The following is a 27,979-nucleotide window of genomic DNA, read 5'->3' as shown; positions in this document are numbered from 1 at the left end:
CTTCCTTTCAACATGGCGCTGACAGGTTGCTGACAGAAATCGGTGGGATTTCCTTTCTGGAATAAAGGATATTTTTATGTTTCTTCTTAGTGCTCCAATGTTACCCTCTCTAAAAAAATAAGACTATAACAACACTATTCTGTCCACGGGGCAGCAGCTTTGAATACAGTTCCATTACATCATGTATGAGAGTAAAACGAGAAACATGTTTTTAAACCGAGCACTGGAGAAGATTTTAGCCGATAAGGAGGTGAAAAAAGCTCACCATTCCCAGTTGCGCAAAGCCTGTGAGGTGGCACTAGGTGAGTTATATTGTGGCAATGTGTAAGTTTGGGGTGTCATCATCATTTGTCATAGGCTACACACATCGTCCTACTGCACCAATGACTCTCGGTTCGATACATGAAGTGCTTGGATACATCGTTGCAATTCGTTCATTGTAGTAACGTTCTCAATATGGGCTGCGTTCAAAACAAGTATTGCTTTTAAATCGCTGCAGAATCGGGATTCGATTCAAATACTGGGCCGAAAACTGGTATTGATCACGCTTAATTTTGTAATCTAGTTTGTTAGGATATGTATGCTTGTTGTCGTCTGGGGTGTAGCCTGGGAGAGGGCGCAGGTGTGAGAGGGGTGGTCCACTCCATTGTGACCACACCAGTATCCCGTAATTACCCTGTGCCTTCCAAAGACGGCGTGTTTAGTTACGAATCCTTACTAAATAATTAGTGTTACATTTTGATCAGCGCAAGCCTCTTTGTATGCTGCCATCATTGCTTTAATAATGTTGACAGTGATTACATTGGCAGATTCATTGTTTATAAATGGGCAGATTCACACAGATACAAAGATTTTTAGAGATTTTGTTGTAATTTTTTAGGGAGAGGAAACATGGTAAAAATATATTATATTACATTATCTTAATTCAGGATTAACATTAGCAATTGATGCAATTATTCACTGAGAGTTTGGTCCCACCCTGTGGAGACAGACAACAACATTACAGTGAATGATGTGGCTCAAGAAGGGTACTGTGGGCCGGACTGTGGCAATGGGACAAGAGTTTGCATAACATCACTAGATAAGGTATGTATCCCAAATGGCACCACATTCCCTATAAAGTACACTACTTGTACCCAGAACCCTATGGGCCCTGGTCAAAAGTATTGCACTATACTTGTGTGTGTTTGTGGGCGCACCACTAACCCACAAATTGTGTCAACGGTTTTGGTCTCTAGTCGTAATAGTCTAAATAGGCTATGATCCCAAAAATGTCCCAAGTAGTGAACTGTCCACAGAAAGTTCTGATCCATAATTCCTTGAAGTCAGTCTATGGTAGTGCTGAAAAACATCCCGTGCCAGGAGGTTTATGCTTGCCAGCAGTTGACAACAATAAATAAAATGCAATTGCATATACACTGAACAAAAATATAAAGGCATCATGCAACAATTTCAAAGATTTTACTGAGTTACAGTTCATACAAGGAAATCAGTTAATTTAAATAAATTCATTAGGCCCTAATCTATGGATTTCACAAGACTGGGAATACAGATATGCATCCGGTTGTCACAGATACCTTAAAAAAAGACATACAGACTGTCTGTCATCTGCCCGGTACATTTGAACCTGGGATTCATCTTTGAAGAGCAAAACTTCTCCAGTGTGTCAGTGGCCATCAAAGGTGAGCATTTGCCCATTAAAATTGGTTACCACACTGAACTGCAATCAGGTCAAGACCCTGTTGAGGACAACGATCATGCAGATGAGCTTCCCTGAGATGGTTTCAGACAGTTTGTGCATAAATTATTCAGTTGTGCAAACCAACAGTTTCATCAGCTGCCTGGGTGGCTGGTCTCAGGTGAGAAGCCGAATGTGCAGATCCTGGGCTTGAATGGTTACACGTGGACTGCGGTAGTGTGACTGGTTGGACGTACTGCCAAATTCTCTAAAATGACTTTGGAGGCAGTTTATGGTGTACAAATGAACATTAAATTCTCTGGCAACAGCTCTGGTGGACATTCCTGCAGTCAGCATGCATATTGCATGGTCCCTCAACTTGAGACATCTATGGCGTTGTGTGACAAAACTGCACATTTAAGAGTGGCTTTTTATTTTCCCCAGCACAAGATGCACCTGTGTAATGACCATGCTGTTTAATCAGCTTCTTGATATGCCACACCTGTAAGGTGGATGGATTATCTTAAATCAAGGTTCAATAAATTACATTCAAATCTTGTCAAAGGAGAAATGCTCACTAACAGGGATGTAAACAAATTTGCACAACTTTTTAGAGAAGTAAGCTTTTTGTGCTTATGTAAAATGTTGGGGATATTTTATTTCAGCTCATGAAATATGGGACCAACACTTAACATGTTGCGTTTTATATTTATATTTTGTTTTAGAAACATAATTACTTGAGCGGCCGTATCTATTCAATTCAATGGGTCTGCAATGGGTGGGGCCGGTTCTAATAATTCAATGTCTATGGTTGCACCTGCTTCTAAGCATGGTTAAACATCTGGAACACACTTATACAACACTAGATGTACCAGATGGTATATGGTTGTGTTTTGTTTAAGGAAGAAATCTAAAGGGGAATGGAGAGAATGTGTAGGTTGTTTGTTAGACAGTATCTTACCAAATGAGTTTATCTTATAATATGGACTTCTATACATAGGCTAAACTTTCAGCTGTGCTATGAAAGTAATTCCAGAACAGAAAAGCCAGTTTGTCAAAACCAAAGACTATTTGCTCACTAATGAATCAGTATGACAAGTACATAGACTTGCATATCTTATGCACACAACTTCACTGTCAGCTATGTAAGCAGCCAGCCTAACATGCGCCATTGCTTAGAAGTATACTGCCATCCAAGATGAAACCAGGTGGATGATGACCATGACCCCAACCTCTCCTTCAGTGGCTCCTGCTCCACCGATACCCGAATGTTTAATTAGCTACATTAAACGTCTGGATGATCTGCTGCCTCTTAACTTGGAGTAAATGGTTTTTAGGGTCAAATGTGGTGTATATTTTGGTGAAAAAAAGATTGATTAAAAAAATACTTACTTAAATTGTTTACTGATTGCCTTTCGGGTTGACAAGTCATGGGGTGCATTTGTTTCTTCTGAATTCCACCAAACACTAGGTTTGTTATTTAGTTCATCTTCATTCTGTATTGATTGTGTCTGGTACACTGTTGAGTGGTCAGTGCCTCCCGTTACATTGTAGTCTAAATAATGATGATGATGATGATGGAGGGGAGGTTACCTCTGTATCTGGTCCCACAGTGTTGCTCTTATTATTTATCTGGCCCAGAGTGATCTCAGTCCTACAGGTCTCGATAGTATTCGCTAGACACCAAACACAAGAAAACCAACCAGAACAGGGATGGACCTACCTGAATTTGTCCAACAAGATACTCTTGTTTTCTTTTTTAATTTTTGCAAAATGTTTCGCTACTGTGTGCACTAATGAATACAACTCTGGTTGGTAGAGGCCAGGGGTGATGATGTCACTGATAATGAGGCCATTGGTGATGATCTCATCATGACTCATGAAGTAATCATAAAATGGACAGTAGCTCCTATGAAGAGAAATTATATTACGGTATTGGATGTTTTCTGTCCTGTTCACAGAGCATCTCAACTGTAATTGTATTGCCAGCGGACATCAATATCTGTATGGAGTATTCAATTTGGCAGGATCTTCTATGAAGGTCAAGGGCAGGAATGTATAGTCGTGGAGGACATCGGCTAATTTGACAAAGTGCCCATGCCTTCATGTAATGAAACCCTCTACTGCTGCCATTTAACATTGGCTGTTGATGTACAGCATTATACAGGCCATGCAGGGCCAATATCAAAGGTATTTGGTTAATTGTTTCTCTCTTCCTGTTTTCAGAGGAAATTAAAGAAGAAACAGAGAAGCTGAGGTGGGTTTACTATGAGATGTAGTGTGTGTGTGTGTATGTTTGAAATGTCTGTAGTAAATAATGGGTTGTTTTGATGTGTCTCCTTCTCTTGGCTCCTGAGAACAACAATCTTCCTTTCTGAATATGTTGTTGGTTGGTAAGCCAGACAGGCCCAAAGTTCAGTGCAGCTCAGTGACCCGCACATCTCCTGTTGGCTTCTGTGTGGAGGTTTCATCCCCGTCACACCTGAGCTCTCACATGTCCAAGTCACCACCCCCCAGGCCCCAGGCTGGAACACTGACCAGACACAATGTGATTCCCAAATGAAACTCTACCCCCTATATAGTACGCAACTTTTGACCAGGGCCCATAGGGGAAATGGTGCCATTTGGGACACTCCCACACACACTGTAGCACAGCAGTCTATAAAGCTTTCATCACTTCTCACTCAATGTTAAAAACAAGACACTTTTTTTTTACATTTATTGACAAAAACAAATATGCTTTGGGGAGATGAACGCCTCTCGAGTCTGCATTAATATGCAATTAAAGTTTTGGCTGATCTGCTTCGTTGCCAGCCGAATTCATGTTTGAGGAAATGAGAGGGAGGGTGTGTGGAGCTGAAACGAGAAGTGTGATACAAATATTGACTCCGTAGACTGGCTCCCCCAGCTACTGTAACTGACATTGGCTACATCCTGATTCTCTACCTTTCTCCCAAAATGTGTTCACTCGTACATCTCCCCTCATGCATTTAAAAGCATTGGATTGATGTAAGCATTGGCAGTAGGGAGTGTTCAAGTGCACACGTCTGGAGAAGGGTAAAGAATTGGAATGCAGCTATTGTGTTTGTGTCATTGTCCACCTAGCAGACACTGGTACCCCTCCCCTGTTTTCCTCCCTACCCCTGTAACCAGTTTGCCATTGCTCACTGAGGCACAAATGTCCAATGTTAGGTGGTTGAGTTCCTCAGACATGTTGTTTGGCCTAATGTTTTAACCATTTAGTTGCCACTGTGTGCCCCCCCCAGTCCCCCTCCTGGAGACAGCAATGCTGATTCCAGTACCCTACCACCGGTCAAGTCCAAGGATACCATCATTGAAGCAGACAAGTACTTCCTGCCATTTGAGTTAGCCTGCCAGTCCAAATGTCCTCGCATTGTCATCACATCTTTAGATTGTTTACAGGTCAGTGGTAGGTTACACTACACACATGGACGTGCACACATGCATACCCACCCAAATACACATACACACCCAAACACAAACAGCTTCATTAGATGTATGTCTTATCTTGGCAAATGGAACTGATCAAAATATGTCTACAGAATGTGTCTGTATTATTGTCCAATACATGCACCATGGAGGGTTAACCTGACCTTTCTTTCTCCAGAAACTCATTGCTTATGGCCACCTCACTGGAAACGCACCAGACAACACCACGCCTGGTAAGAGGTTGATCGATAGAATCATCGAGACGATATGTGGCTGCTTTCAAGGCCCTCAGACAGACCAAGGTATTCAGCTACAAATTATAAAGGTATGAGCTCTTCTCTTCCTCTCCTCCACACTGTGTGTGACAGACACACCAGCCCCAGCCTGCCTCTCCTCTACTCCCCTCAGTGTTAATCCTGTGTCAGGCCTGACTGGCCTGTGTCTGCCTGTCTTTCTGTCGTCTCGCCACTGAGCAGATAACACACATCAATGGTGTGTTCAGGCCCTTCTTCTCAAGGTTGCGCCAAACTGGTCAATCTAACATTTGGCAGATACATAGCGGACGAAATGCTCAGTTATTGGTTTTTACTGTTCAATATTACTGCCCACTAAGGAATAGCATCAAAATCATGATTTTAGAGACAGGAGGTAACCATAATTGATTTGTTAATGATAGGAATGATTGAAAATGGACATTCTCATGTTGTTATAATGTTTTGTGTTTGGTCATAAAAAGCATATCTTGTTAACTGTGAGCGGTAGTGATTGTTAGTTCGGTGCCATAGAAGTAGGAATGGGTGTCCCCATTCAAGTCAAGAATGTCGTAATGGGTGTACTAGCAATAATTTAGGGTGTACCCATAGGAGTAAAGCATTCTATTTCAATGGGTGCTGTCACTCTGCAGGCTCTGCTGACATCGGTGACCTCTCAACACATCGAAATCCACGAGGGCACAGTGCTGCAGGCTGTCAGGACTTGCTACAACATCTACCTGGCCAGCAAGAACCTCATCAACCAGACCACGGCCAAGGCCACCCTCACACAGATGCTCAATGTTATCTTTGCACGTATGGAGAACCAAGCAGTAAGCGCTCTCTCTCGCTCTGTCATAATTGGGCCATAGAAATAGAATGACTAGAACAGTCAATGTGCCATGACGGGTGGACCGGCGACCATATTGAGTGTACCCATAAGTGTAGTCTGAGGGCCTTTTCCCATTCCAGTAATTATATTTCTATGATTACGGCATCAATGGAAAAGAAGCTGGAACATAATTATATAATTTTTCAAGTTTATTTAAACTCGCCGATGATATCTAGCATTCAAATCACAGGATAAATTGTTCTGGGTCGTCCAGAAAGCAGGTGCGTCAGGTACAGCTTGCAGCAGGGAAGTGCGTTGCGTTTCGCTGCTTGGTGTTGAAGTGGCTGATGATATATGAACTCTTCTGGGTGTGTGTGCATCTTGGCATGACTCGTCTCTCTGCTATCTTTGCCAAGTGGGATTTTCTTTCCAGTAGAGACGCGCAGGCCTGCCTATCAGCTGGCTGCTGACCCGACCAGGGAACCAACCCTGACTAAGCCCCCTGCATTAAAGAGATACAGTATAGCATTCCCCAAAGTATGTTGCCTTGGTCAGTGTTTGCATTGTTGCACTGAATGCTTTGACCTTTTATGAGCTGTGACGTCACCACTTGGCAGCCAGTTGAGTTCATTTAAACCTAATCTCACAATGCCAGTCAGAAATCAAGAATGTAACATTGTTTATCATTTATGACTTGAAGACACTGGATTCAGAAAACAATGTATGTGCTTAGTACCAACATTGTGATTGGTTTCCTTATGTTGACCTGTATACCAGACACCTTGAAAAAAAAATCAAATGATACCCAGTGATGTTTTAGTGCTTGGCTTGACAGTGCATGGTCTAAAATAGTTTGGCCTATGATTATGTTTTGTGCCATCTAAGGCTATGCATTAAGTGAAAACTTGTGTGTGTGTCTTCCCTTGTCTCCAGCTCCAAGAGGCCAGACAGATGGAGAAGGAGCGTCTAAGACAGCAGCATCTGCAGCCGTCACCAGTCAGCCAACAGGGGCAGGAGCCTCCTGCCTCCCCTCATCTGGAGCCCCATGCCTCCCCTAAACAGGAGCAGCACACCGCCTCACCCCCACCTCAGGAGGAGGCCACCCAGATGCCTGAGCAGAACACTTGCGGGGACCTGGAGCCTGAGAACGGTTCTGTGTTCTGCAGTGCTGAGAATGAGCAGACGGAGGCGGACCAAGCTACCGCAGCTGCTGCACAGGGTAAGTCTCTCTCTCTATGGAAATCACTCTACTGTCTCTATGGAAAGTTGTCTACTGTCTCTATGGAAATCACTGTTCCATATTTCAGTGTGTGTCACCTTCATCACTGCATTCGATTAGGAGACGTAAAATCCATGCACGTGAATTAGTATTCCTATACATTCTCTGCTGAGAGAGAGGTTTGCCATGGCAGATTTTGTCACAGATAAGCGCCTAAGTTGGAACGCAGTGGCTGTACAATAACATAGTATAAATGATGTCAGAGCTCAGGCTCTGCGCTTCACAGCTCTGAATGGGTTTTGAATGGCCGACGTTCTGAACTTGAGCACCACACGTGACAAGAGGTTGCCCACATCCCTCCCAGCAATTGGGCAAAATGTTTTGTTGCCTGATAGAGAGTAGTGCTGTAAATTAAGATGACTCAATGTATTTTGAAACATGAGACGTTGAGGATTATAATGAATACCGCTTTGATGCCATACAAGCAAGCCATACACCCATGTGCGCATCACAATTCCATATCATAAAACTCATATACAGTGTCAACGTTTTCGTTCACTGTTTGATGTACAGTTACAACATGACATGACATGTTCCAAAGCGAATGAGCCTATGTTTGTCTATTGGGAAGGAAATTCTCTGCAGAACACACACCTGAATGCACCCCTTTCTATGCACACCAAAAGTATGATCTGTTTCTCTGAATTGCCTTGTGATTTGATGCTCACTTGACTCAGATTGTGATTTATAATGGGCTGTTTCTTGGATTGCGTAAACAACAACAGTAAAAGTGTGTTTTCTCCTCAATGGCACAGCTAGGAGAGCTAAAATAAAACATATTATAGCTCAAGGCTCTTCTTTGATTCATAAGTGCATTGAAAGGACTTCGGAAGTGTACACACTTTGGAGTTGTGTGTGGCCACTTGGAGACACCAGTTATTATTCTTATGTTGCACCTTGTCATTTTGTTGTTTTATGTTGCACCTACCCTACATTTTCCAGGAATATTCTTATCATGTTACTGAATGTATCCAGAGTATTTTTAGATTTCGATATCAACAAATGTGGTGAAAAGCAGTGCCTGAAAAAGTACCCAATTGTCATACCTGAGTAAAAGTAAAGATGCCTTAATAGAAAATGACTCAAGTAAAAGTGAATGTCATCTAGTAAAATACTGCTTGAGTAATAGTCAAAGTATTTGGTTTCAAATAATACTTAAGTATCAAAAGTAAAAGTATAAATCATTTCAAATTCCTTATATTAAGCAAACCAGACGGCACAAGTTTTAAAGTTTACGGAGCACAATCCAACACTGACATACAGTAATTTACAAATGAAAGCATGTGTGTTTAGAGAGTCCACCAGATCAGTGGCCATGGGGATGTCCAGAGAGGTTCCCTTGATAAGTGCGTGAAATGCGCCATTTTCCTGTCCTGCTAAGCATTCAAAATGTGATGAGTACTTTTGGGTGTCAGGGAAAATGTATGAAGTAAATAGTACATTATTTTCTTTAGGAATGTAGTGAAGTGAAAGTTGTCAAGAATATAAATGGTAAAGTACAGATACCCAAAACAACTACTTAAGTAGTACTTTAAAGTATTTTTTACAACACTGGTGAAAAGTACAGTACATGAAATTAACAGTGTAATGTTTAAATTCAGCCTTGTCGGGTGAACTGTTGTGTTCTCAACTAATAATTTCCCCATAATCTCCCAACTGTCCCTTTCAATTTCTACCATGCTTATGCATATTATTTTCATATTTCTTCTGTAAGGAACATTTCAATTTAGCCCTATCTATACAGCCCAATTACCACGAAGGTAAAGGGCTACAGAGCTCTTAGATGGCGGGAAGGAAGCTTCCATCATAATTCAAGGGCTATGTTCTAAATGACACCCTATTCCCTTTATAGTGCACTACTTTTGAAGTGGTGTACTTAGAAGTAGTGCACTTAATAGAAAATAGGTGATGTCTGAATATGGTGTACATTCTAGACTCCTTGGCCTGATCAGAGGCAGTTGAACTCTACAAGGTATTACAAGGCAGAGGTCCTTAATTGGGATTCATAATGAAATGGTCTTCAGAGACTTCTGCGGTTTAATATGTTTTGTACACATGTAGCTGTGCCGTGGTAGCAGTAGGGGAGTGATGGTAAAATAACTCTCTCAAAGACTTATGTGCATCTTTTTGTTGTTGGTATAAATATTTTACTGTCACACACACCAGATATATTCAGTGAAATGTGTTGTTTTACAGGGTCAGCCAGCGTCCCTGGAGCAAATTCAAGTTAAATGCCTTGCTCAAGGCACCATCGACAGATTTTTCACCTTGTCGGCTAGGGTATTCGAACCAGCGACCTTTCGGTTACCGGCACACTGCTCTTACCACTAGGCTACGTGCCGCCCTTAAATCCTACAGGATATTGTCCTCTACTGAAACTTGAAAGTAATTACATTGCAGCTCAATCTGTGTCAATCTGATTTAAGTAAGTATGGTGAAGTGTGTTTACATCGCTCTAGGTTTTTCTCCGCAAGATGCTGAAGGGGTTGTTGAGCAAGAACCATTCAACTATGAGGAGGAGCAGGCTCAAGAGATGGTCCAGACCATGCTGCAGGAAGTTGTCAATACAGTTGTTGGAGGTAACACGGCATTTTCTTAACTTTATACTCTTATATAGTCTGTCTTGTCTGTAGAAAATTGGACTCACTTTATTTAGTTCCTTGAAAGTTGTTGACCATGCACAAGGTGGATGGATTGTGAAATGGAAATGATCTTTCTTTATCATACAATTTTAGCCCCACAGTTCTGTTTTCTGAGATGATCCTAAGTTCTATTTTAGCTGCCAAGGCAGCAGCTACTCTTCCTGGTGTCCAGCAAAATTAAGGCAGATATACAATTTTAAAAACATTACAATACATTGACAACAGATTTCACAACACATTAAGCATGTACACTCAGGCCACTACTCTACTACCACATATCTACAACACATAATCCATGTGTACGTGTGTGTATAGTGCGTATGTTATCGTGTGTGTGTCTGCATGTGTCTGTGCCTTTGTTTGTGTTGCTTCACAGTCCCGCTGTTCCAGAAGAGGTATTTGTATATTTTTTTTAATTGCATCAGTTACTTGATGTGGAATAGAGTTCCATGTAGTAATGGCTCTATGTAGTACTGTGCGCCTCATACAGTAGTCTGTTCTGGAGTTGGAGATTGTGAAGAGACAGGTGGCATGTCTTGTGGGGTATGCATGGGTGTCTGAGCTGTGTGCCAGTAGTTCAAACGGACAGCTCGGTGCATTCAACATGTCAATACCTCTCACAAATACAAGTAATGATGAAGTCAATCTCTCCTCCACTTTGAGCCAGGAGAGGTTGACATGCATATGTCTGTTTGCCTGCGTGCGTGTGTGTGTGCTTGCGTGCGTGTGTGTAGAATGCAGGGAGAGTGTGTGCAGCGCTACAGAGTGTGTAGACGATATGCCAGTCCCGGTGGAGGAGGAGGGCGGGCTGGGCAGCGACACAGAGAACGTCCATGCCAACGGTATCCCTGGCACACCTATATCTGCCAGCTTCACCCCCTCACTGACAGATGACAGGATCTCTGTCTCCTCCAACGACACTCAGGTGCCCACCTACACTGCTCCCCAACATAGAATAGCGTTGTATGCATCTTAAATGGCACCCTATTCTCTTTATAGTGCACTACTTTAGACCACAGCCCTATGGGCCCTGGTCAGAATTAGTGCACTATATAGAGAATAGGGTGCCATTTGGGATTCATACATTGTCTATGGAGTTTTAACATCTGTTTGGTGCATTCATGTACATTTGTGCATATGAAAATGTATAATTTTTTCGTTAATCTCAGATGAGTCTGTGCGTTTCGTTTTCTAGGAATCTGGAGCTACGAGTGGTTCGTCTCCTGTTGCTAAGTTCTCCCATATCCTCCAGAAGGATGCCTTTCTAGTTTTCCGCTCTCTCTGCAAACTCTCTATGAAGCCACTGTCTGATGGACCTCCTGATCCTAAGTTAGCTCTCCTTCATACCCTGTCACACCTAGTTACTGTATGAATAGACCGGTAGGATATGGCCACAGGAAATGACTGTAAGATTGAACCTCTTGTTAAAACTTTACTTAAAGCCTACAGGTATAATAACTTAGCTTTATAACTTGTTTTATAATGTCTTGTAATAAGGCTAATAGTATGTTACATCCCTCTATGCCAGGGTTGTCCAATTCTGGTCCTGGATGGCTGAAACACTTTGTTTCTACCTGGTAGTTAATTACACTCACCTGGTGTCCCAGGTCTGAATTAGTCCCTGATTAGAAGGAGAGGATGAAAACCAGAAGTGTTTCAGCCCTCCAGGACCAGGATTGAACAGCCCTGCTCTATGCATGACCACTGTATATTAGATGATAGTAGGACATTATATACGTGCTCATGGCAAGTCTTAACATGCATTATATGTGGATGCTTAAAGTAAATGTTGTTTTCTGCTTGTCTCTGTAGATCTCACGAGCTGCGCTCCAAGGTGCTGTCCCTCCAGCTGCTGTTGTCCATCCTGCAGAACGCGGGGCCCGTCTTCAAGACCAACGAGATGTTCATCAACGCCATCAAGCAGTACCTGTGTGTGGCGCTGTCTAAGAACGGCGTCTCCTCTGTCCCCGAGGTCTTTGAGCTCTCGCTCTCCATCTTCCTCACCCTCCTCTCCCACTTCAAGACTCACCTCAAGATGCAAATCGAGGTACTGGAACTGTCTCGATTCATTATGGGTCTGTCCCAAATGGCACCCTATTCCCATTGAATCATTACAACATGATTTTAGACCGGATTTTGTTAACAGATATGGTGGAGTTTCATCACCAAGTTTTTTTCCCCTCAGGTGTTTTTCAAGGAGATCTTCCTCTACATCCTGGAGACGTCCACCAGCTCCTATGATCATAAATGGATGGTGATCCAGAGCCTCACCAGGATCTGTGCAGGTCGGTGTCTGGTTTGTCTACTATACTTCACACTACCAGGGTTTGTCTATCTGTAAAACCTGATGAAGGGTTGAAACACGTTGGTTTTACCAATAAAGAAAAGCTGCTGGATTCCCTCTTCACTTCAGTTTGCTCCTCTGTTCATGAACTTTGAAGGGAGAGCGAGGTAGCAGTAGTACTCCTTCCTCTTTGGTTGTCTGTCTCCCCGGCCCCCAGGTATGATACAACCTCCCACTACTGAGGCTCTGACAGACAGACACTCACCTCTGTCTCTTGCCTCTCCTCACAGACGCCCAGAGTGTGGTGGATATCTATGTCAACTACGACTGTGACCTGAACGCTGCTAATATATTTGAGAGGCTGGTCAATTACCTGTCGAAGATAGCACAGGGCAGAGTGGGGCATGAGCTTGGCACCACACCTGCTCAGGTAAGAGATGCTTCCAATGGACACTCTCACTATCCATAGATCTCCTTTCCTGTTGTGTGACCATTTTAATGTGTGTTTTTTCTTGTTGTTGTAGGAACTGAGCTTGAGGAAAAAGGGTCTGGAGTGTCTGGTGTCCATTCTCAAGTGTATGGTGGAGTGGAGCAATGATCAGTATGTGAACCCTAACTCTCAGACCAGTCTAGGTAAGATACCACTTACTTACTACTGTTGAATAAGAGCTTCTGTGTTTCTCCTGAGACCAAACTGTCCTCATTCATAACCAGAGCTACTGCAATAGCCCAGGCCCTTCTTACTGACACGCAAACCCGCTGAGGCTTTAACTACACACCTGAGATCTCTCTCCAGCTCACACTGAACTACGTTTTTGTTTATCGTTACGTTTTCCATCACTGATCTGGATCTGTTTTGCTCTCTATCTTTGATCTTGTAAGGAAGAGCAGGTAAATCCTGAAATGTATTCATAGCCTTAGACACCCATTGTTCCAGTTAGAGCCTGGGGTTGATCTTGATAATCAGTTTTAGCAAAAATCCCCTCTGCCTTAGTGTTAGGTAGTAGCTACCTTTCAGTTTGTTGTGTGGCCTTGTGTTTGCTAACCCGCTGTGAACACAGGTGGTGTTCAGGCTTACTGCTGCAGACCTGGTACAGTAGTGAGCCCCTGAGATGATACAGGTTGAGACCTCTAACAGTGTTTATAAAGGAAAAGGGTTATTCTTAATATTATGGGATGTCCCTACGTGCCGCCCCTCTTCTGTAGGTCAGGAGAAGCCCGTGGATCAGGAGCCCAGTGAGAGCACCAAACCACCAGAGAGTATCAACCGCTACGGCAGCCTCAACTCCCTGGACTCCAGCGCCTCCTCAGGCATCGGCTCCTACAGCACCCTCATGTCAGGAACGGACAACGCAGAGCAGTTTGAGGTCCTCAAGCAGCAGAAAGAGATCATCGAGCAAGGCATCGACCTGTAAGTGTGTTGGAGACTGGAAGTGTAGTCAGAGCAGCTATCAGTGGCCCAGAGAGCTCAGTGTGGCTGTGTTTGAGAGTCGGACTGAGCACACTGGCTAATCTACAAATCACCTTGCATCCTAAATAACTAATCATTATGATTTGTAGATCAGTCAATCTGCTCAGTCACTTATCACAGACTTATCCCCCTCTCTTTCTTCCTGTGCAGGTTCAACAAGAAGCCAAAGAGGGGCATCCAGTACCTGCAGGAGCAAGGGATGCTGGGTACCACACCAGAGGACCTAGCCCAGTTCCTGCACCAGGAGGAGAGGCTAGACTCTGTAAGCACCTGCTGAAATTACATGCAATGAATGAGACTAACTTCCTCTTAGCCTGTAAAAAGAGATATCTAACTTGTGTTCTTCTTACTGATGTCCACAAACATATTGGATATACACTGTATTTACGTTATGTTTGTGTATATTGAAATGCCTCTGTATGGACTTCCTTCTTTGCTTATCAGACTCAGGTGGGTGAGTTCATCGGGGATAACGAGCGCATTAATAAAGAGGTGATGTACGCCTATGTTGACCAGATGGATTTCCAAGGCAAGGACTTTGTCTCGGCTCTGCGTCTATTCCTGGAGGGCTTCCGTCTGCCCGGAGAGGCCCAGAAGATTGATCGTCTCATGGAAAAATTTGCGGCCAGATATTTAGAATGTAACCAAGGGTGAGTCTCTATCAGTAGACAGACTGCATGGCCTGCGTCCCAAGTGGCACCCTTTCCCCTTTATAGTGCACTACTTTTGACAATGGAATAGGGTGCCATTTGGGATGCAGTCCATGGTGTGGCTTTAATAGATGTAGGTTGTTCTAATGTTAGGCCGAGGCTGCGGATCCGAAGGTAACCGGCATGATCCGCCCCCCTGGAAGCCTCTTCCCCAGAGCTGATGATCCGGATCACGTTCTGTTCATGTACCTCTACTTTCCTCACAAATGTTTGTGGTCACCCTGCCTTCACATTTCTCACTGTTAATCCTGTATGATAATTCTTCAAGTTTTACCCACATGTCTGCATGCCAACCATTTGATCTCAATCAGCTTAATGAGAATGTGCCTTTAGATCTTGAGATGTACAGTGTTGTTACAAAGGTCCTGTAAGCCCAGTGGGGCACTCCGTTTTGTTTTGGCCGCATGAGAGGAATAATGGGATCTTGCAGATATCAACTGATCTAACTTTATTAAACAAGCACCTTTTTCCATTCATCTCTGAAATTCACCAGAGTAGCCTGTTCCCTGGGCAGCCGAACGAGTAGAGCAGAGACTGTGTGTAAAGCTTCTGACTTTTAGGTGTCGGGAAGTGGGTTCCAGAGAATTCCTATCCGCAGCCACCCTGATAATATTACACAGTACATGTTATGACATTGGGGGTTTTCTCTGTTCCTTCAGGCAAACTGAGTTCGCTAGTGCAGATACGGCCTATGTCCTGGCTTATTCAATCATTATGCTGACAACAGACCTTCACAGTCCCCAAGTAAGTATCTCAAGCAAACAGTTTCTTGATTAAGAGAGGTCATTTTCTCATATGTTAAAACATGAGCTGTGACCAAACATTTGTATTTTTTAATTTTTTAAAAATGTAGGTGAAGAATAAAATGACAAAAGAGCAATACATCAAGATGAACCGAGGAATCAACGACAGCAAAGATTTACCTGAGGAGTACCTGTCAGCTATTTACGATGAAATCGCAGGGAAGAAAATAGCCATGAATGAAACCAAAAAATTAACCCTCAAATCCAGCAAACAAAGTAAGTTGCTGGATGACAAAATGACACGGGTCAAGAAGAAACAAGCACACTAAATGGATTCAAAGCTTCTCTGTCCTCAGAGGCACAGTGATTGCATCAACATAGGGTATTGTGTGGCTAGTTGTTGACAGTGTGTGTACAGTAGGTGTGTTTTATATGTGAGAGCATGCCCACCAAGTCTCTGTTTCCTCCAGGTGTAGCCAGTGAGAAGCAGAGACGTCTGCTGTATAATGTAGAGATGGAGCAGATGGCTAAGACAGCCAAGGCCCTGATGGAGGCAGTCAGCCACGTCCAGGCTCCCTTCACCAGCGCCACCCACCTAGACCACGTCAGACCCATGTTCAAGGTAACCCACCTAGACCACGTCAGACCCATGTTCAAGGTAACCCACCTAGACCACGTCAGACCCATGTTCAAGGTAACCCGCCTAGACCACGTCAGACCCATGTTCAAGGTAACTCGCCTAGACCACGTCAGACCCATGTTCAAGGTAACCCGCCTAGACCATGTCAGACCCATGTTCAAGGTAACCCACCTAGACCACGTCAGACCCATGTTCAAGGTAACCCACCTAGACCACGTCAGACCCATGTTCAAGGTAACCCACCTAGACCACGTCAGACCCATGTTCAAGGTAACCCACCTAGACCACGTCAGACCCATGTTCAAGGTAACCCGCCTAGACCACGTCAGACCCATGTTCAAGGTAACCCGCCTAGACCACGTCAGACCCATGTTCAAGGTAACCCACCTAGACCACGTCAGACCCATGTTCAAGGTAAACCACCTAGACCACGTCAGACCCATGTTCAAGGTAACCCACCTAGACCACGTCAGACCCATGTTCAAGGTAACCCGCCTAGACCACGTCAGACCCATGTTCAAGGTAACCCACCTAGACCACGTCAGACCCATGTTCAAGGTAACCCACCTAGACCACGTCAGACCCATGTTCAAGGTAACCCACCTAGACCACGTCAGACCCATGTTCAAGGTAACCCACCTAGACCACGTCAGACCCATGTTCAAGGTAACCCGCCTAGACCACGTCAGACCCATGTTCAAGGTAACCCGCCTAGACCACGTCAGACCCATGTTCAAGGTAACCCGCCTAGACCACGTCAGACCCATGTTCAAGGTAACCCGCCTAGACCACGTCAGACCCATGTTCAAGGTAACCCACCTAGACCACGTCAGACCCATGTTCAAGGTAACCCACCTAGACCACGTCAGACCCATGTTCAAGGTAACCCGCCTAGACCACGTCAGACCCATGTTCAAGGTAACCCGCCTAGACCACGTCAGACCCATGTTCAAGGTAACCCACCTAGACCACGTCAGACCCATGTTCAAGGTAACCCACCTAGACCACGTCAGACCCATGTTCAAGGTAACCCACCTAGACCACGTCAGACCCATAGAATTGAAATAAACATTTATTTTTTTTAAGAATAAAAAAAAATACACTCGTTCTATTTCTATGGTTAGACCTATGTTCAAGGTAACTCACAGAGACCACGTCAGACCATTAGAATGAATTACCAGTAGGACAAACATTAGAATGAAACTCATTCTATTTATATATTCAGACCAATGTTCAAGGTACAACATCCCACTGCTGCTACCATATGCCACCATTACTCACAGTACTAATGCATTCCTTTCAGTATAAAATGGGAATGTAGCTGATGCTGTAACCAAATGCAGAATACCATTTTAAGATCATATGAACCCTCATGAAATCCTTCTTTGTGTATTGACGTTGTGTGTTTTTCCCCCCCAGTTGGCATGGACCCCGTTCTTAGCAGCGTTCAGCGTGGGTCTTCAGGACTGTGATGACACTGAGGTAGCCTCTCTGTGTCTGGAGGGGATCCGCTGTGCCATCAGGATAGCCTGCATCTTCACCATCCAGCTAGAGCGTGATGCGTACGTCCAGGCCCTGGCGCGGTTCACCCTGCTCACAGCCAGCTCTGGTATCTCTGAGATGAAGCAGAAAAATATTGACACCATCAAGACTCTCATCACCGTCGCCCACACTGATGGCAACTACCTGGGCAACTCCTGGCACGAGGTTAGTCTCAGTCTGTCTTCTATGCTGGTCCTGGGGACCCAAAGGGGTGCACGTTTTGGTTTTTGCCATAGCAGTAAACAGCTGATTCAAATGATCAACTGATCATTCAGCTTTGATGATTTGAATCAGGTGTGTAGTGCTGGGGCAAAACATTCAATGTCCACCCCTTTCATTCCCCAGGACCAGGATTAAGAAACTCTGTTCTATAGTATATTGTCACTGCATTTCGTTTTTTGGGGTTTTTTTCACCTTTATTTAACCAGGTAGGCCAGTTGAGAACAAGTTCTCATTTACAACTGCGACCTGGCCAAGATAAAGCAAAGCAGTGCGACACAAACAACAACACAGAGTTACACATGAAATAAATAACACAATATCAAATCTATTAACAGTGTGTGTAAAGGGCGTGAGGAGGTAGGGCCATAAATAGGCCATAGTAGCAAGTAATAACAATTTAGCAGATTAACACTGGAGTGATAAATGAGCAGATGATGATGTGCAAGTAGAGATACTGGTGTGCAAAAAAGTAAATAAAAACAATATGGGGATGAGGTAGGTAGATTGGATGGGATATTTACAGATGGGCTGTGTACAGCTGCAGAGATCGGTAAGCTGCTCAGATAGCTGATGCTTAAAGTTAGAGAGGGAGATATATAAGTCTCCAACTTCAGCGATTTTTGCAATTTATTCCAGTCATTGGCAGCAGAGAACTGGAAGGAAAGGCGGCCAAAAGAGGTGTTGGCTTTGGGGATGACCTGTGAGATATACCTGCTGGAGCGCGTGCTACGAGTGGGTGTTGTTATGGTGACCAGTGAGTTGAGATAAGGCGGAGCTTTATCTAGCAAAGACTTATCGATGAACTGGAGCCAGTGGGTCTGGCAACGTATATGTATACGAGGGCCCACGACAACATACAGGTCGCGGTGGTATATGGGGCTTTGGTGACAAAACGGATGCACTGTGATAGACTGCATCCAGTTTGCTGAGTAAAGTGTTGGAGGCTCGCTGAAGTCGAGGATCGGTAGGATCGTCAGTTTTACGAGGGTATGTTTGGCAGCGTGAGTGAAGGAGGCTTTGTTGCGAAATATGAATCCAATTCTATATTTAATTTTGGATTGGAGATGTTTAATATGAGTCTGGAAGGAGAGTTTACAGTCTAGCCAGACACCTAGGTATTTGTAGTTGTCCACATATTCTAAGTCAATGGTTCACCTCTTGATCAACCAGGATATGTTTTCAATAGCTTCTCTCTCCCAGTATATTGTCACTGTTTTTTAATTGTTGACCGACTTCGTCGATGTCAGAAAATTAATTTGTTCTCAATCACTTACCAGGCTAAATAAAGGTATTAGAATATTAGTAACTCTCACTTCTCTCCTGCTAGTTATCACAAATGAGAATGGTTTTTAAATGACTTACCAGGCTAAATAAAGGTTGAATAGTAACAGAAAGTATTAACCCCGACTCTTCTGTCCTGTCTTTCACAGATCCTGAAGTGTATCAGTCAGTTGGAGCTGGCCCAGCTTATCGGGACAGGGGTGAAGGCTCGCTACATCTCAGGGACAGTCCCGGCCAAAGGGGGCCTCCTGGCCAGCCTGAGAGAGCAGGCCTCAGACAGCTCAGAGTACCTGGGACTGGGTCAGTCCTCTTGCCTTTCCATGACAGAGGTTGCATCCCAAATGGCACCCTATTCCCTTTTCCACCCTAACCCCATTGGGCTCTGCTAAAAGTAGTACGCTATATGGGATATACTAAGGTGCCATTTGGAATGCACAAGGCTTTTAGATGAGTCTCTGGGCTATTGTCACAATGCCAGGTTTGGTTTTTATATTCTATTCATAATGTGTAATATAATCTTATGTATCATTGTCTGACTATTGGTGTTTTCTGAAAACATGTACCTTAGCTATTTCTCATTACACATTGTTTGTCTTGCAGTTGGAGGTAATGTGGACCGTAAACAAATAGCCAGTATTCAGGAGTCCATTGGAGAGACAAGCTCCCAGAGTGTCGTCGTTGCTGTTGACAGGTAGGCTGATAGAATGGGCCCTATGATGGAATTTATTAGCTGTTTCCTCTCCAGTTTTATTACTCAATAAACCTCTAAAAGAAGTCACTATTGCAAATGGAGAAAAATTCATCTTATGTTGTTTGTTTTTTCTCAGGATATTTACTGGTTCTACCAGACTCGATGGCAATGCAATAGGTTGGTATTGATTGATATTTCTCTACAAAAAAAATGCTGTGTAGATTTAACCTCATTTGTGCTGAAGGTAATAATGGTTGAACAAAAATAATGGTTGAAACAAACCAAATAAATCAGTTTGAATCGAGGTAGGTAGTTTGAAGTTATACAGGGTAAATGTATGATACATTTGATCATTATTGTCTGAGTATACATGAATATTAACAGCTTGATATGCATTTGTTGTCATTTTGCAGTTGATTTTGTCCGGTGGTTGTGTGCTGTATCCATGGACGAGCTTGCCTCACCGACACATCCGCGTATGTTCAGCCTTCAGAAGATTGTGGAGATTTCCTACTACAACATGGGCCGCATCAGGCTTCAGTGGTCTAGAATTTGGGAAGTCATCGGGGACCATTTTAACAAGGTTTTTGTGTTTTTTAACTAGGTAGCAATTTCTGTTGTAAAAATGCATCATCTGCATGTATTTATATGGAGCTGTTCTCTTGCTGGTTTTCGGGGGAGACAACAGTGGTTCAGATGCATTTGTATCTGTACAGGTTGGATGTAACTCCAATGAGGATGTGGCTATATTTGCTGTTGACTCCCTGAGGCAGCTGTCTATGAAATTCTTAGAAAAAGGAGAGCTCGCCAACTTCCGTTTCCAGAAGGATTTCTTGAGGCCTTTCGAACATATCATGAAGAAGAACAGGTCTGCTTTTGTTTTATTTTGTAACCTGCACTAATTCGTGCATGGAATGAAATTCCAATGCTTGTCAAAATTGCTGCAATTGTATCCTTTGTGGCCTTCTAAAACAAATAAATGATTCAAACCTTGAAACAATTCACTTATTCAAATCTTGAAATGATTCAACGATTCAAAACTTGAAATTATTCAACAATTCAAACCTGGAAAATGATTAAAACCTTGAATTGAAGCAATGATTCCATAATGATTCAATCTGTAACGCCAACAGGTCTCCCACCATTCGAGACATGGTGGTGAGGTGTATAGCTCAGATGGTGAACTCCCAGGCTGGGAACATCCGGTCAGGGTGGAAGAACATCTTCTCAGTGTTCCACCTGGCTGCCTCGGACCAGGACGGGAGCATCGTAGAACTGGCCTTCCAGACCACCGGCTACATCGTCAGTAAGTGTTGGGTTCTCTGAGTCTGACCAACACTAGCTACTCCTTGGGCAATGACATGACTTACCGATGTCAACATGAAGAATAATAGAGGATGGTAGTGCAAAGAGAAACTCAAAGAGGAACTCAAAGAGAAACCTGTCTATTACCCGTTCCTGTATCTAGTCATTTCTCTGTTTTTTCTGTTTTTGTTCTCAGCGAATGTATTTGAGAAGCACTTCCCGGCCACCATTGACTCTTTCCAGGATGCTGTGAAGTGTCTGTCTGAGTTTGCCTGCAACGCCTCCTTCCCTGACACCAGCATGGAGGCCATCCGCCTCATACGCCACTGTGCCAAATATGTGTCTGAGAGGCCACAGGTGAGCAGTGAGCACTATGTTGAGAAGGACTTGAAATACTCCAATAATTAACAGTTTGATGGTGTATAGCAGAGATAAAACTAAGATGTTTAGTAGTTGGGCAGAAGTTATAAAGTATGAAATAGTCAAACAAACCAAACATTATTGTAGGGTTATATAAGTGATAATGGAGATCACCTAGACGAAAAGGTAATGTATGGATTCAGGTATAATTTATTCAGGACAATCCAACTCTCTGAATGGCCATGACATTCCTCTCTTACCCATGGATGTACACCTCTCCTCCTTCTCTTACCAGGCCTTCAAAGACTACACCAGCGATGACATGAATGTAGCCCCGGAGGACCGGGTGTGGGTGCGAGGATGGTTCCCCATCCTGTTTGAGCTCTCCTGCATCATCAACCGGTGTAAACTGGACGTCAGGACAAGGTAAGGCCCTTCTCATCCTACCTGGAACAAACATCTAGGAAGTTTTCCCAGGCCACTGTGCTTCTGCATTGCTTGCTCTTTGGGGTTTAGGCCAGGTACCTGTAAAACACTGTGACAACTGCTGATGTAAAAAGAGCTTTATAAAATACATTTATTTGATTGAATACCTGTGTCCCTAGTCCCTGTCTCATCTCCTGACTGGAGGATAATGAGTCAAATCAATGTATGCACAATGAACTACCAGCAGTAGTCTTTATTTTGTCAACCTGGCATGAATTAATGAGTTTCACAAGTGATATGATCATCCCTGCTTTTGTAGCATTAATGAGTAAAATAGCAGAATAAACTCGTCGAGTGTGGACCCTCTACTAATAAATCATCCCTGTTTCCTTGCCATTGCTCTAGGGGCTTGACTGTGATGTTTGAGGTGATGAAGACCTATGGTCACACCTACAAGAAACACTGGTGGCAGGATCTGTTCAGGATCATCTTTAGGATCTTTGACAACATGAAACTTCCAGAGCAGCAGACTGAGGTTAGACTAAGCTAACCTAATTTTCCGGAACTTTGTGTCACTGCCATAAAATACATAGTGTGTGTCCCAAATGGTTTGGCACTATGAGTACTGGTCAAAAGTGGTGCACTACATAGGGAATAAGGTGCCAGCTGCTGCCTTTTTATGAACTTCGTTTTCCTCTTCAAACCCAGAAAGCTGAATGGATGACCACCACCTGTAACCATGCACTTTACGCCATCTGTGATGTCTTCACTCAGTACTTTGAGCCTCTCAGTGATATTCTCCTGGATGATATCCTGTCCCAACTGTACTGGTGTGTACAACAAGGTGAGAGGAGAGGGCTGGTTGGTTCCTTGTCTCATCTAAAACACCTCAGAGTTTAGGACTCTCTCTTTCTTCACTCTATCTTTGATCTGCTCTCCCTTCTCTCTCTCTCTCTCTCCTCTCTCTCCTCTCTCTCTCAGACAACGAGCAGCTGGCGCGCTCAGGGACCAACTGTCTGGAAAATGTAGTCATTCTGAACGGGGAGAAGTTCAGCCCAGAGATATGGGACAAAACCTGTAACTGTATGCTGGACATCTTCAAAACAACCATCCCTCATGCGTAAGACCCTTTTTAATTACAGGAAGTTATTACTGCATTTGAACCACTGTAAGTGTGCAGAATTCATAGCAAGAGTAAATTGCCTCTGTTCTGTGTTGGGTCTGCTGTCCTTAGGTTACTGACGTGGAGACCAGCTGGAGGAGAGGGGGAGCTGATGCCACAGTACGACCTCTCAAACCTGGTAGGTTTACTGCTCGTGTGTTCACCATTCCACTTTGACCGTTTATTTGGGTTATGTTTGAGACTTCACACTGATTTCCCAATACAGTACTTCTTAACGCTCAAATGAATCGAAACAGCATGCTGAGTTGTGATCGATGTTCCCTCTGATATTTTTCGGCACTGAGCAAATTTCAGGCCAGCTGAGCGCAAATGTGAACGTTGTGTTTACTGTGAACACTGAGGCTGTACCCGCGTTAATTTATTGTTTTAACACCACTGACTGATCATAATGACCTAACTGATCATAATGTAGGACTATCAGAGGGGCCTAGCATAAAAAACAATGGAGAAAATGCATCACATAACATTTTAACATGGAAATAGCGGTTCTACCATTCAGCATACAGTATCAACCAATGTGTGGAGTTTAATGTAGGCCTACATGCAGGGCTTGACACTAACCTATTTATCCACTTGTCCTTCGGACGAGGAGGTGACTGACATTTGGTTGTTTGATGCAAGAAACCACTTTACAAAATAAAATGGATTATTATTCCCATACCATTATTACAGAGAATAAGACAAATTATCCTACTCTCTGCCTTGTCTCGACACTGCCCCTTTAAGACACAAAAAAAGCTCTTTACCTGACTCGCATTTCAAAGATGGCTAGAAGTGTACATGTTTTGTGCTCTTGTAGGAAGCAATCACTCCCCCCATTGTTGACTAGAAATGATCTATAACTGGGCTAATAACTCACTAACTAGTAAATAATATGAACAAATGTGCACAAGTGGCTACATGCAGCTCTCACTTTTATCTTAAAACAAGCCCATAATAATCGTGACCGCTCATGCTGTAAAACCGTCCAGTTCAAAGTGAATGACACAAATCCATATATAGCAATGATTTATTTGCATAATAGGCCTACTATAGGTTCTGATTGGTTATGGCGCACCGATCTGTGTTGTAGGGGCCAGATTTGTGCGTGTCAATGTAAAATAATCCTACAATTAAATCTCGTGCATAGTTAGTTTTGCCTACTAAGTCTTGCATAGTTTTTGTTTCGGTATGTTGCATTGAAAGTGGCTAATAGGAATCATTCGTTGTGATTTTGTATGATGTGTTTCAAATCTAGGCTACATACCGGTCCCTCTCTTGTGTTCTCAGGACTCCATATCCCAGAAGTCAGTGGACATTCAGACTCGTACGGAGGACCAGCAGTCAGTGTGCAGTGTGGACAGGATCTCCCTGGAGAACCAGAGGCAGAGGACATACAGCGGCTCCTCGGGCACACATGAGGATGGCCCCAGGGCTAGGAACCCAGCCAGTGAGTTTGTGTGGAGATATATGGGCAAGTCCTAGGCAGCCCTCCCCTTGTTGTCTCTCCCTTGCCAATGACCCATGACTCTCCCTTTCTCTCCCCCTGTCCCTGTCTCTCACCTTCTCCCCCCCTGTCCCTGTCTCTCACCTTCTCCCCCCCTGTCACCATCCCTACCCCTCCAAATCTCTCCCTGTGGCCATGTTTCTCTCCTGCCTCCTATTCCTCTCTTCCTGCCCCTCAAACTGGCTGTGCTGTGTCTGTCAATGTGTTGCAGAGATGCAGGAGCAGAGGTTATTCTCAGCGCTGCTCATTAAGTGTGTTGTGCAGCTGGAGCTGATCCAGACCATAGACAACATGGTCTTCTTTCCCGCCAGCAGCAGGAAGGAGGATGCAGAGAACCTGGCTGCTGCACAGGTAACCAAAGAGTTAGTGTTGAAGTCGCTCTGTTTCAATAACTGAAGCAAAGCCATTAAGGGCAATATTTATTTTATGGCAAATAATATTTTGAGAGGGGCTGTCAATGTTATTACAACTAACAACTAAAAAAAGTTTGAATCAGTAAGGCTTACTAACATTTGGTTATAACTGAGCATTGTGTTGTCAACCTCTCCAGAGAGACACAGTAGATGCAGATGTCCAGTTGGAGGCCCAGGACCAGGGAATGTACCACTATCTGACCTCGGATCAGCTCTTTAAACTGCTGGACTGTCTGCTGGAGTCCCACCGCTTCGCCAAGGCCTTTAACTCCAACAACGAGCAGAGGACTGTCCTGTGGAAGGCTGGTATGTGACTCAGGACCCTCGATACCAGGGGTGTCAAGCGGCCCGAATCCTGCACGGGAGGGGGTCCAATCCGGCCCGAGGGTGGTTTGAGTAAAACATTTAAATAAGTAAACATTTTTAAAAAATAACTAATTTAAAATACTTTAAAATGACTATATGGGCCTATATTCATACCGTTTCTTGACTGTCCAGCTTGCTAATTTCCACTGTGCACAGTCAATGGACCTACATTAATAGAGTTTCTTGACTGTCCATCTCACTAATAATCACGAGACAGTCAGGGATCATCGAAAATTTTAAAAACTACAGATAGAGGAATTTTTTGATGCCAAGGAAATCAAACAGATTTTCAGTGTGGCCTTCCAGACCTCATTGAAGACCGAATGCGTTCCCCGGGGGGTTCACCGATGGGTTCGACACCCCTGCTCAATACCTTCACACTGTCACAGCAAACTCTAATCTGGAGGTGTATGTGTCAGGCGTCTCAGAGTAGGAAAGCTGAGTTTGGATCATTTTTTCCTTTTAGATCACAATGAATAAAATGACATGGGCGGAGGGGATCTTATCCCAGATCAGCACTTCTACTCTGAGACACTTGATACATACGGACCCAGACTAACATACAGTAGCAGTTGTCTCACAGCATGTTGATGTTTCTAAGGTTTCAAGGGGAAGTCCAAACCCAACCTGTTGAAGCAGGAGACCAACAGTCTGGCTTGTGGCCTCCGCATCCTGTTCCGCATGTACACAGATGACAGCCGCAAGGCAGCCTGGGAGGAGGTGCAGAGAAGACTGCTCAAGTGAGAACATAAAGATTTTTTTTTTTCCTGTTCTTTAACAAGACACTTTAACAAGAACTTCGCTAGAGGAAATGGTGCTATTGGCTTGTGTTAAGAGTTTGTCTGTTCAGCACATTTTAGTCCCTCATTGTGGACAAGAGTGAATAGCACAGACTTTGAGACAGGAACCTATATTTTGCTAGTCTGGTCAGTCAGACTGACTGCTGCGCTCACATTTTGTTTAAAGTGAAACAGAATGCGAGTTATCCCGAGATCAGGCTGGGTTCCACCAGGCTAATATTCTGCTGCTCGGATCTGGAAATACGTTCCACATTCACTCACTTCCGTAACGTCTCTCTGTCTATTGCAGTGTGTGTGGGGAGGCCTTGGCCTACTTCCTCACTCTGACGTCAGAGAGCCACCGGGAAGCCTGGACCAATCTCCTCCTCCTCTTCCTTACCAAGGTTGTGAAGATCAGCGATGACCGGGTGAGTCAATCAGAAAGTAGAGCCACATACACCTCTGACATGAAGTTTCCCCTAGGTACAGATCTAGCATCAGTTTCCCCTCCCCAGTCTTTAACCATAGTGGGGGAAATGTAAGACTCATCCAAGATCAGCGTCTAGGGGCAATTTCACCCTAAACCCCATATACAACACTGTACCAAAACATAAGTTGTAATTTTCCCTTCCCATGTCTTTGATGGAGAATGAGCTAATTGGGTCCCTTCCTGTATCCCTGTACTATCCAGTTCAAGGCCCATGCATCCAGGTACTTCCCGCTTCTCTGTGAGATCATGCAGTTTGACCTGATTCCAGAACTCCGGGCCGTGCTGCGTAAGTTCTTTCTCCGCATCGGCAACGCCTTCGACATCTCACTGCTGCCTAGTCACCGAGAGGAGCTAGGTCCTGCTGGGAGCCAGTGACATCATCACTAGTGGACCAGGACCAGCACAGTACACAGGCTGCTCAGAGTCTCTCTCTGGGGTGGGAGAGGGGAAGGGTGCATCCCAAATGGCACTACATTATGGTACTGGAAGCTCCTCCATGCTGCACAGTGATGTTAATGGTAGTGTGGTGAGTGGGGCCCAGAAAAGCACTGAATGAATGGCTGCAGTATGGCTTCCTTGTACAGCATAGAAATACCCTACAATATCATACAGATGATGGTTATAACAGTGCAATTATTCTGGTCATTTCTCCCCCTCTGACCAGAGGACTAACTAACATTGTGGAGGCTGTGATGTGTGCTTTTTGGTATCTCTTGGCATTATTTTATGGAACTGAGGAGGTATGAAATTGTTAGTGAAAAGGATGAGTAACGTTAGCAGTGATTTTTCTTTTGCACAGCCACTAGGTACCAAACAGCAGCCTTCCAATACAACTAGACAATTCAAAAGTAGCTTTGTAATATACTAAGGCCATGTTTACAGACTAGACAGACCAGTTCTGATCTTTTTTTAAATTCCACTAATTACATCAGATCTGATTTGTGAAAAAAAAGATCAGAATCGGGCTGCCGGTGTAAACGCAACTTAAAACCTGTCATGCATTTTTCTTTTGAAATCTAACAGCACTTGTCATTTCAACTTAACCTTACCATGACACTATTGTATGAAGATGAGTAAATGTTATTCCACTCTATGTATATACTGTAGTACTTTGTTTAAATTTAAACACATTTGAATTTGCTAAATCTTGTCAGCAGTCACCACATGTTTGATGTATTGTCATTTAAAAAAAGAAAACAATTCTACATTGAATATATGGAGGTTAAATAGATGTCTGAGTTCTGAAAATCAAGACACACATGGTGTTTGAAGCTGTACTGTGAGGATAGTGTTTCTTGGCGAGTCGGTTATATTGGGAAACAAGAGGTGTACATGACACACTGTTAATTACCACCAGGAACATTCTCATTAGTCAATAAAGGTTTGTCTTTGCATTGATATGTAACTGACAGACGATTCAGTTGCCTCAATGCTTATTTTGCTATTTGTCATGCA

At 43.7% G+C, this 27,979-nt stretch overlaps 1 protein-coding gene across 1 annotated transcript; it reads left to right on the top strand.

Moving 5' to 3' along the window:
* The first annotated feature begins 16 nt into the window (after positions 1-16).
* LOC110508767 (brefeldin A-inhibited guanine nucleotide-exchange protein 1) lies at positions 17-27,954 on the top strand. The gene is made up of 38 exons (XM_036966251.1): positions 17-302; positions 3,905-3,935; positions 4,945-5,101; positions 5,307-5,453; positions 6,033-6,212; positions 7,145-7,430; positions 9,950-10,069; positions 10,867-11,057; positions 11,328-11,461; positions 11,945-12,179; positions 12,318-12,417; positions 12,707-12,846; positions 12,941-13,049; positions 13,623-13,827; positions 14,038-14,149; positions 14,332-14,537; positions 15,257-15,341; positions 15,451-15,616; positions 15,811-15,962; positions 17,400-17,687; positions 19,175-19,325; positions 19,626-19,716; positions 19,853-19,893; positions 20,130-20,299; positions 20,433-20,584; positions 20,850-21,022; positions 21,218-21,378; positions 21,677-21,807; positions 22,213-22,342; positions 22,516-22,651; positions 22,789-22,927; positions 23,042-23,108; positions 24,260-24,419; positions 24,688-24,827; positions 25,027-25,195; positions 25,857-25,995; positions 26,345-26,462; positions 26,726-27,954. Exons 1-38 carry the CDS (start codon positions 182-184, stop codon positions 26,897-26,899), a joined length of 5,607 nt encoding a protein of 1,868 aa, XP_036822146.1. The 5' UTR covers positions 17-181; the 3' UTR covers positions 26,900-27,954.
* Positions 27,955-27,979: the final 25 nt, after the last annotated feature.

Source organism: Oncorhynchus mykiss, chromosome 28 (genome assembly GCF_013265735.2).
Source record: "Oncorhynchus mykiss isolate Arlee chromosome 28, USDA_OmykA_1.1, whole genome shotgun sequence".
In the NCBI taxonomy this organism is placed as follows: Eukaryota; Metazoa; Chordata; class Actinopteri; order Salmoniformes; family Salmonidae; genus Oncorhynchus; species Oncorhynchus mykiss.
The sequence above is the reverse complement of the archived record's forward strand: the minus strand, read 5'-3'. Positions and strand labels throughout refer to the sequence as shown.

What these genes read in the sequence shown, in the direction of transcription:
- LOC110508767 (XM_036966251.1), top strand. Translation starts at nt 182, where the DNA reads ATGTATGAGAGTAAAACGAGAAACATGTTTTTAAACCGAGCACTGGAG. An exon ending in TTGGCACCACACCTGCTCAG is followed by an intron (nt 12,847 to 12,940) that starts GTAAGAGATGCT and finishes TTGTTGTTGTAG; the next exon opens with GAACTGAGCTTGAGGAAAAA. An exon ending in TGGGCAACTCCTGGCACGAG is followed by an intron (nt 17,688 to 19,174) that starts GTTAGTCTCAGT and finishes TGTCTTTCACAG; the next exon opens with ATCCTGAAGTGTATCAGTCA.